This window comes from Oreochromis niloticus, linkage group LG3, assembly GCF_001858045.2.
Source record: "Oreochromis niloticus isolate F11D_XX linkage group LG3, O_niloticus_UMD_NMBU, whole genome shotgun sequence".
NCBI classification, from domain to species: domain Eukaryota; kingdom Metazoa; phylum Chordata; class Actinopteri; order Cichliformes; family Cichlidae; genus Oreochromis; species Oreochromis niloticus.
In genome coordinates, this window is record NC_031967.2 from 72,652,595 (window position 1) to 72,663,683 (window position 11,089).

The window sequence follows — 11,089 nt, forward strand, 5'->3', positions numbered from 1 at the left end:
GTGCAGGAGAGGAGTCGAGCAGAGAGAGCTGCTTTTTCATGAAACGGGAGTAAAGTAGTGAACTTACAGGAACATATACCACTACCAACGTTTGGATCGATATCTGCATCGATCTGCACCCTTGTCTACTGGATTGTAGCTGAGATCAGCGTGAACCACGTGGGTCTCTGCTCCCTGATCTGTTTCCTGTTTGGAAAGACTTCCGGCTTTATCGCGGAGTTTCTAAAGGTAACCATCGAGCTAACTTTAATGTGGGTTCAGTTTATTTTGAATTTATCTCTGTTGAGAATAATAGATTGCTTGGTATACATTGGAGTTAGACTAGAGTTCGTGATTGCTTGCAACATTATATTATGGCGGTTGCTAGGGGGTAAGAATACATACAGAAAAATAGTCTTGGAATATGAACAAAAGGGTGCAGGGCAGGAGAACAGCCAACCTCCACCCCCAGGACAGGAAGCCACAGGTACAAGCCTGGGGGAGGGCAACCCCAGGGTGAATAATAGAGAGACTAGTGGAAGCCTACTGAGCAGGGTTGTGTGAGGAATGCTGGGATGATAGGATGATCTCCAGATGCATCTGTATTTTATTTACTCCCAGCCAGGGGCGATTCTAGGATCAGACCATTAAAAAACACTCCCAAAACAGAATAAATTATGTCAAAATATGAATAAAAACTATAAAAATGGAGGCAACTTTGCCTGTGGTAGAATGTATACAGTGTATGAAAAAATCTTTAGTGCAGATACTAATTTTACTAATTGAATAATAATAATTTTGTGTTGTAAGATTTATCAGTCTCATGCTTTCATAGTGGTACTTGGGAGAGCTTGACATTTTTATCAGGTGGTACACACTGTAAAAAGTTTAAGAAACACTGATAAGTGTATGTGTGCTTTTGGAAAACATTTAAAGCTGCAGTACAGAATCTTTGAAACAAGCTTAAAACATTTTTAGAATATAAACAGAGCATCTGCTTCTCTTTACAGCTCCTCACTCCACCAGGGCACCGTTTGCCACTTTCTCATAGTGCGCAAATGTGATGTATGTACTGCAGCAGTCATACAGACAACTAGATGGTCCAAAAGTTGGCCTACCTATTACTGGCTGAGGTTTTAATAGAGTTGTGGCTGAACCACATAAAATATATCATTCATTTTAATCTCCCTAATCAATGATAATGTTATGTTAGAATGTTGTTAAAGAGGGTCAAAAATGTTTCAACCCAGTTTGTTTTGCAGATTCTGTATAGCACCTTTAATATAGGGAGAACACAACTTCCAGATTCTACGAGTAAAATCAGGTTTTTTCTCTTTTAAGTGTAACTGTTTTGCATGTCACTATTTCTTGTCTGTTTTCTTACCTGGTTCTTCCTGACCTTGTACTTTCTCCCTACATTCCCCTCTTTCCTCTTTCCCTCTTTAGACTGACAATCATACACAAATAGATTGTATTCAATTAGATGAAAATTTACATTAATATGAAAAAATACTATTAAGATGACTAACAAAAAGTCCTCTCTCAGTATCCGTTGCAAACAGGACAGTGGTAACAACAGTAGGCTACGGACAATCTTAAGTTTTAGATTTTAAATAGGCTGTATAAATTTCAATGGGAGCAACAGGACGGTCAGATGTGGCTAATTTTACTACCGAGTAGGACGGATTGTAGAGTAGCAAACATCGTCAGAAAAGACGTTTTCAACACTGCAGGTAACATGGTCTGAGTCCTACCTAACTATATAAAGAGTAACTGAAGGTTAAATGCAGCTAACATGTCCTGTTTTAAGCCAGACACTCAACCTCCGCTCCGCTGCGTCTCAGCCGCCATCGCTCTGGCTGAAGCACCCCAAAAAACGGGCTGCCAGCGCAAATGAAGACGTCTGATTTTGGAAGTAAAAGTCTCCGCCTGATTGCTGCCATCAACAGCTCCTGGATGAGGTCTTCTGCTGCTCTCCTCGGTATCTGTTCACAGTTTATTGTGAAGACGTTGAGAGAAGAGTGAGGCTGCGTCCACACTAGCCCGGATAGATTGGAAAACGGCGTTCTCTTCTGAAAACATTCCGTGTCCACACTAGCATTTTCAGTCGTTTTCACAGTGTTGTGCGTCCACATTGAAACGGCCGAAAACGCTTACATGCCAGTACTGCGCATGCATGAAATGCAAGAATATTCGACCTGCCTCATTTCTGTCTGCTGCTTATTTACTTTCTAGTGTTCTGACAAACCATCGTATGTTGGCGAAAAGTCCTACCGTAAGTAGTTCATGCACATTTCTACTGTCACAGAGTAATTCCAGCACAAATTTAAGTAGGTATGACACTTTGACACTTAACTTTGCCCATCAGAATATGCTTGTTGCTCAGGGGTGGGCAATCCCAGTCCACGAGGGCCGGTGTCCCTGCAGGTTTTAGATCTCACCTTGGGTCACACACCTGAATCACATGATTAGTTCGTTACCAGGCCTCTGGAGAACTTCAGGACATGTTCAGGAGCTAATTTAGCCATTTATATCAGCTGTGTTGGTTCGAGGACACAAAACCTAAACCTAACCTAAAACCTGCAGGGACACCGGTCCTCGTGGACTGGGATTGCCCACCCCTGTTGTACCTCATATTCAAAAAGCCAGGACAGTTTGCCACTTAATTTTACCCGTTAAAGTATGCTTGTAGGTAGGGCTGCACGATTTTGCATAAAATGAGAATCACGCTTTTTTTGCTTAGAATTGAGATTACGATTCTATCATGATTTTCTTTTCCAATATAAATATTTATTGCACTTATTAACTGCACATCAACTTTCTAACAGTTGAGACTGAACATAAAAACAATAAATAAACATAAAAACAACAAATGCCTCACATTTTGTGGTTGCCGCAAAATGTTGTACTGCTTGAAAATCCATCTCCACCGTTGCTCGACACTGCGTGTATAGAGCAGGAAGTGCAACAATAGAAAAATAGTTGCAGGACGGCACTGTGTAGCGTTTGTCTAGGGCAGGGGTCTGCAACCTTTAACACCCAAAGAGCCACCTGGACCCGGTTTCCACGCAAAAGAAAACACTGGGAGCCGCAAATACTTTTTGAAATCTAAAATGAAGATAACACTGTATATATTGTTTTTTACCTTTGTGCTTTGTGTGAACAACTTAAGTAAGTAAGTAAAAATTTATTTATTAAGCGCTTTTCACAGACAGGCAGTATCAAAGTGCTGTACACAAATATTAAAATAAACAATACAATCAATAGACATTATACACAATGTAAAAGATCAAATGTAAATAATGTAAAGAATCTAAAATACGTAGATCAGCAAAAGGCTTGTTTGAACAGAAAAGTTTTTAACGGCTTTTTTAAAAGAATCCACGTAGCAACTAAAGTGTGTTGCTTATGAAATCCTTGAAGTGCTACAGAGAAAATTACATTTTATTTATGTAATCAACACATTTTGAACTCTTAAAGAAATATGACAAAAGGAAAGACACCCAGCTGAACTAAAATGATCCATGTAGCAAAACAAAAAACTGTTGTCAGCGCCACCCTTATATCGCCTTTGGGCTTTTGGAGCCTTGACCTGATTTTTAAAAAATAATTGAAAAAAAAAGCACTATGCTGCTGAAAAATGAAAAATAGATATTTGCAAAATTCTGACTAAATATGTATTTTACCTGGTTAATGTGTGTGGCGGGGCGTGGTCTGCAGTGCCGCTGCATGGGAGTCGGACGCACCTGAGCGGCACCCGCAATCACGCCTCGCTGCCTTAAAGTCTGTGCTCTCTCTGCTTTTGTGTTGTCGGGCTGTGAGCTGGAAAGCTACAGCCAGCTGTATGCGTACAGCAACCGTGTGTGAAAAGCATGTTCATGAAAACATCGCCGGGTCTCCCGTGATATGTTTACAATAAGACTTATGGTCCCGAACCTCTGCGCACAGCATCTGCAAATCTGGGCATTCATCTTTACGCAGGACTGTAAGCTGTTATCTGTGAGGCGTGACCGGTGTTTGTTTTGAACATAGTTCACGGTGGACAATAGCTGCCGACATAATGTGGATCCGAAGATCCATAATTGGCCTACCTGGGGTCGAAAGTCTCGATAAATGCACGGCGTGTCGGCAGGTATACCGGCTTCTGCGAGTGTGACGCTTATTTTGAGCGATGAAAAAAAAAAATAAGATATCATTTTATTTTTATATGTCAAAATCACAATAATCTTCCAATTTAGAACTACAAGTTAAAAAAAGAACTAAACACAAATAAAATACACTTCATCTCATTTATTTTCCCAAACCACCCGGAGCCGCAAAATAAAGACTAAAGAGCCGCATAGGGCTCCAGAGCCACGGGTTGCCAACCCCTGGTCTAGGGTGTTGATCATTTTCCTAAATCCCTCGTTTTGCACAGTGTTGATGGGAGTGTGTTGATCTTTGGTCAGGTGATAAGTGATAGCCTCCATAATTTCTTTGTGCCTGGGGAAGTTTGACGGGTATGGGGACGCGATGTATAAGGTTCCCGTTATTGATGTTTGGGTGGTTGACCGGGACGGATTTTCTCCTGTCACTTTCTTGGCCTTTACAGCTTCGTCATATTGCACTTCATGGTGACGTTTAAGCTGGTTATACAAATTCGTAGTGTTGCTTGCGGTGCTGCTACTATGGCAAAACACAGCTTGCAAATGATATCTTTTTGACTCTCATCGTTTTCTTTGAAAACAAAAAACTTCCACACGGAGGAACGAGAACCTTTTCTTGGAATTAATGTTACAGTGGGGTTGTCATTCTCACCGCCATCAGCGAGCTTTTCCTCTGCACTCATTGTGTTTTCTCCCCTCAGGCAGTTTCTCTCACGTGCTCTCCGTTGTTTTTTCCCTGCCAGCTGGCTTCTGTATCACGTGGTATAAGGCTCCGCCCTTGTCATTTGTTGAGCAGGAGGAGTGAGCGCTTGTTTTCATGCAGATTATGTCCCGGATCAAAATGTGGTACAATCGTCATCTTTTTTTTTTTTCCTATTTTTTTTTTCCACATCGTTGTCATTTGAAATGTCAAATGAGATCGCACATAAGTATGAATTGAGATCGCGATTTTCTAGCATTTAATTGTGCAGCCCTAAATGATGCCATCGAACAGATTTGACATAGGACACAGAACTTAAACATAAACCATAAACATCAAAAATGAACTAGAACTCAAAACACTGGTTCAAAAGACCCAGGAACGTGACAAATGCATAAATAACAATTCAGATTAGCCTTGACCGTCTTAGCAATCTTCCTTGCATGCTTGTCAAATTTAAGGCATAAATCAAAAATTATTCCTAAAAACTTAAAATCTTTGACCTCCTTTATTTCTTCGTTCCTTAACTGGATTTGTTTATCTGTTTATCTGATCATCAGGAATAAGAAACTAAGAATCTCATTTAAACCCTCTGTTGCATTCTGTTCACCCCTGCTATCATTCAATCATCTTTCCTAATATAATATTAGTCCACTAGTTCATATATCGCTTCTCATCTCACTAAGTGAACCGAACAAGATGATAAAATCAGAAACACAGGCTTAAAATACCATCTGGTATTCATGAGCTTCATTGCATGTGTGTGTATGTGTTAGTAGGATTAAAACATTCTGTGCTTATGTATGTCGTTTTAACTACTTTCCCCTTTTTTCTGAAACAAATCTCAGTTTACTACACCTTCTTGTTTCAGAAACATCTAAAGAAGAAAGTCTCTATTGTAGTCAGGCACAGCTAAATTCTGCTTGTGAGTTAACCTAGCCAACCACACTGTGTGTTGTTTACACCTTCAACATGTACCCCCTCGTGATGTGTGTCACTTCCTCTATGTCCTCTATTTGTACCACCATATGGAGAACCACAATAGCCACACACATCGAAATGCAGAACTCTTAGATGCTTAGATGATGAATTGTAGAATAAATTCTCCATTTGTAAAATAATTTTAGAATTCCACATTAACAAAGTGAGTTTCAAAATGTTTTTTAAAAACCTCATTGCCATTCTAGGGGAGCTAGGATGGTAATGAGGAGCTTGAAATGTTGTAGGTGGCTGAGTTTATACTGCTACCATTGAGACTGATCGGGACTCCGTCTTTGTGGATCTATGGATGTCCATATATACAGGGTGTAGCATCCCCTGGGTAGAGGCGGTGATATGGAGGGGGTCAGAGATTTTTCCCTTTCAACTGATGACTTTCTTTTTGTATCTGGGGTTTGTTAGAATCTCCCTGTTCTTTCAATCTTTGGGCTGAAGGAAGGACAATACTTGGTGTATAAATGCTCAATCAACAATTACTTTATTACACACAATTCAACACTTTTGAGCACAAACCATCATGATGGGGAGACATGCATGCAGAGGGTCACAGCAAATCTCAAACCAGTGGAGTGTTACTCAAACTCTTACAGCCTTAGTGGCCCCCACCTAGTCGTAAAAGCCTAAACATTCACATTCTTTCTCTCACACGGCACCTAAGTTATGACCTCGGCTCCCTGTGCAGTATGCTCTGTTCTTTTCTAATCAGGCAAATAAGGTGATGACTCTCTGAAAACAGTATTTCTTATACCTCAGCAGTCTAATGCATCATAAAACAATATCAGTCATTCACCATAAATCAGCAGTCTAATGTGATAAAAAGCAGTTTAATAGGTGTAATAATTATCACCTTCTTCTAATTCAGGAGAATAATGCAAACACAAACTACATAATAGTCTCACAGTCTTTAATTAGAGGTATAACATGGCATAAGATAATATCACAATCTCACAGGTTTCACCTTGAAGCTTCATAGGTATTGTTGTCACTGAGGAGTTTAGTCATGTTTATTTGCTCTGCTTCTTTTTGTCAGGGATAAAATACATATATATACTTTTTGTGTCCCAGCTGAGTAACAGGAGGAGAAGAGTCTGGTGGTGCAGCAGAGGAACAATTTCAGCCATTTGGACTCAGCTCAGCCACTACAGAGGAAACAATGACTTCAACACAAAAGGTGAGAAAAACATCACAGTTACACTGTTATTGAAACTGTGTGTACAGCTGGTTGGTTTTTAAAAACCTGTTAACAGCAGCTTTATCTTTTCCATCCTGGGCTCCTCCATATATACAGAATCTACATTCACAACCAAAAACCACATACGTTACAAGAAAATACAAAGATCATATTTTCTCTACACACATTGAAACAACAATATCATCAGTTGAACTCAATTTTTTTTCTGAAGTAAAAGAGTTTCTCTACTGATCAATATTTCTTCAATAATGTCATTTTCATTACAACTCTCATTGTAGCACATCATTGTAATGTGATACTATCACCAGAAGGTGGTGGTAACAAACCTACAATGTGTTTTTTGACATGTTTGATTCCACTAATGGAGGGAGTTTCAGTTTGTTCCACGACTGCATTTCACTCACTGCCTCTGTTTGTATCTCTGTCACTGCAGGACCAACATGGAGCGAGAAGTCAGCGCTCTCAGGAGGCCGACAAACCTCACAGAAGAAAAGGAGAGAAAACCTACAGCTGTGATGAGTGTGGGAAGTCTTTTACCCGCACTGGACACTTAAAAACTCACCAACTCATCCACAGTGGAGTTAAACCTTACAGCTGTGACCTGTGTGGAAAGTCTTTTACTCTGGCTCAGAACTTAAAAACACACCAAGTCATCCACAGTGGAGTTAAACCTTACAGCTGTGATGAGTGTGGGAAGTCTTTTATCCGCACTGGACACTTAAAAAGACACCAACTCATCCACAGTGGATTTAAACCTTACAGCTGTGACTTGTGTGGAAAGTCTTTTACCCGGGCTGCACACTTAAAAACACACCAACTCTTCCACAGTGGATTTAAACCTTACAGCTGTGAGTTTTGTGGAAAGTCTTTTACCCGGGCTGGAGACTTAAAAAGACACCAACTCATCCACAGTGGAGTTAAACCTTACAGCTGTGACTTGTGTGGAAAGCCTTTTACCCGGGCTGGAGACTTAAAAACACACCAACTCTTCCATAGTGGATTTAAAGCGTACAGCTGTGGCTTGTGTGGAAAGTCTTTTACCATGGCTCAAACCTTAAAAACACACCAACTCATCCACAGTGGAGTTAAACCTTACAGCTGTGACTTGTGTGGAAAGTCTTTTACCCTGGCTGCACACTTAAAAAAACACCAACTCATCCACAGTGGAGTCAAAGAGTGCATCTGTGGCTTTTGTGGTAAAGCTTTTGCTCAAAATGACAGTTTACAGAGGCATCTAGTTACCCACTCTGGAATTAAGGCGTACAGCTGCAACTTTTGTGGAAAAAGTTTCAGCAACAAACACTACCGAAATATTCACCTACGGATTCACACTGGAAATGATGTTTCCTGCTGTGATCAGTGTGGGAAACTGTTTACAACAGATGCACATTTAAAACTACACATGTTTAGCCACACTGAGGAGAGACCTTATAAATGTGACCTGTGTGAGAAGACTTTTAAAGCTCCACATCAGCTGAATAAACACCAACAGATCCACACCAGAAAGTAACTCTACAAGTGCAGTTACTGTGAGGATGCATTTATTTTTATCTTGTAATTGTAACCTGATTGTTTGGAACAAGTCTGATCAGTAAACTTATGGAGTTATACTGAATGAACTGTTTGGAAAAATGAAGACTAATTTTCACTCAGTAACCTGAGTGTTATAATGTAAACAGTAAAATGTAATGTAGCTTGCCTCCACCAGTGTGTGAATGTGAGAGTGAATGAATAGTGGAATTGAAAAGCACTATATAAATCCAATCCATTATTATTATTATTAATTGGACGTTGGCAGAGATGGTCTTTATTTCAGGCGACGTTCAGGATAAAAACGTTGAAGGAATTCCCTGACTTACACTGTCTTTGTTTAGAAGTGGAGCAACGCACATGGATCCAGGTCTCAACCCTGTCGTCACTGTGGTGGTGGGAAAGAGTTTCTCTGTGACCTTTGTGGAAAAACCTCCAGTCATTAACAGGACCTAAAACCTCATCAACGTAGACACACTGGAGACAAAATGAACTACTGCAAAGAATGTGGGAGAGGCTTCCACACACCAAGTACATTAAAAATACATGACCTCTTCCACAGTGGGGTCAAAAAGCACATCTGTGACCAGTGTGGGTCATCCTTCAACACTGGACATGAGCTCAATGAAAAAGCATAAGGGAATCCACACAGAAGAGACACCATACAAGTGCAGACACTGTGACAAAAGCTTCTCACAATCAGGTCATCATAACAAACATGAACGTACACACATGGAAGTGAACTTCAGCTGTGACCAGTGTGACAAGAGCTTCAGGAATCTCAGTTCATACTCCGAACACAAACGATCCCACACTGTACATAAACTGTTTCACTGTTACCAATGTGCAAAAACATTCACTTCATTATCTGCTCTGTGCAAACATCAGCCTGATCATGCAGGACTGAAATCACTGGATCACAATGAATCTGAAGAGAGAGAAAGATCCTCTTCTGGTTTCAGGGTCAGACTTAAAAACCTTGAGATCAGGCTCCACAGAGTTCAGATGGAATCTCCTGTAAAGAGTGTCAGCTGATGTCACACTTGGATCTGATGAGGTAGCTCTGATTTCTGGACCTGCAGTGAATAATCCTGAATGTTACATTTAGGAAGCTGCATGTATAGATATGCATATCAAGTTTATGTTTTTTCCTTTGAGGGATTTTAATTCTCTAAAATGTTATCCCTGTTACATTTTATTCTTTGTTCCCTTAGGACACAGTAGTGTTTAGTAGTTGTATCCATTTTATGTGTTACCTCAGTTAAATTTTAATCCTTCATTCATATTTAAACTTTTGCTGTGTTAAATCTTCTCTTAAGCAATTTTCTCCCCAAACTGCAAATATTTTCCCAGCAGTTGCTGTAAAAACCTCCAAAATGAACTAAATCTGTCCACCAGCTTTGAAACAACACCTGCTGTGACTTTATGTCCAGAAAAAAGAAACTCAAGCTAAACTGGTTTTGGGCTGTACTTCCATATAATACCAGTTTCTACCAGAAGATGAAGCAGTGAGTCAGTGTAACATTTATTTAATTAGGTAAAGACCACATTCATATTCACAGTGGCAGCAAAGAAATGTTGAAAGTTAAAAACAGCAGCACACATCAGGACCATTTTAAAGATCACAGGTGACTTTTACTTAATTCAAATTCCTTCAGATTTTGGCTGCCAAACTAGACTCTTCAAATGGAAAAGGCGATCAGAGGAGTATTGGAAGAAGAATGGTGCACTTTATGGACGATTTTGGACTACTAGATATGTGGAGAGATTTTCACCCAAATGATAAAAGTATACCCACTTCTCAATTCCACACAATGTATATTTTAGGCTAGATCATATTGTCATGTTCAAGAATGATCTATTTAGAATTAAAAGCTGTGAAATACGAGCTTGTACCATCTCAGATCATAACCCAGTTTATCTTGAGATCTGCCTGAATAGGAAAAAAAGATCAACCTTATGGAGGCTGAATACAAACATTTTAAACTATCCAAATATTAAAGAGAGTTTAAAAGAGGAAATAGAAACCTATTTAGAGTATAATGAAAATGAGGAGGTATCTCCAGGAATATTATGGGATGCATTGAAGGCAGTGATTAGAGGAAAAATTGATAAACAAAAATTAGAGACCCTAGTGTTAAGTTTAGACGCCGAGAAGGCGTTCGACTCAGTGAGATGGTCTTTTTTATACAAAGTGCTTGATAAGTTTAATTTTGATAAATCTACAATTGATATTATTTCAGGGCTATACAACAAACCAACAGCTAGAATCAAAATCAATGGGGACCTCACCGAATCATTTATATTGGAGCGAGGGACACGACAGGGTTGTTGCATTTCACCGCTGCTTTTTGCTCTGTTCATAGAACCATTAAGTCAGTGGGTCAGGCAGAGACAGGGGTAAGAACGCCAGGAGGGGAACAGAAATTAGTAGTGATGGCCAAATGAAGCTTTCTGAAGCACTGAAGCTTGTATTGAAAAACGGTTCATTACTCAAAGCTTTTCAACACAGTCCTCTCTGGTGACATCTTGTGTCCAAAAATA

General features: G+C 39.8%; 1 protein-coding gene across 1 annotated transcript; it reads left to right on the forward strand.

Annotated features, from left to right (window-relative positions):
- Positions 1–353: 353 nt before the first annotated feature.
- On the forward strand, positions 354–9,283 carry LOC112846014 (zinc finger protein 737-like). The gene is made up of 3 exons (XM_025905219.1): positions 354–370; positions 7,526–8,544; positions 8,890–9,283. Exons 1-2 carry the CDS (start codon positions 354–356, stop codon positions 8,523–8,525), a joined length of 1,017 nt encoding a protein of 338 aa, XP_025761004.1. The 3' UTR covers positions 8,526–8,544; positions 8,890–9,283.
- Positions 9,284–11,089: the final 1,806 nt, after the last annotated feature.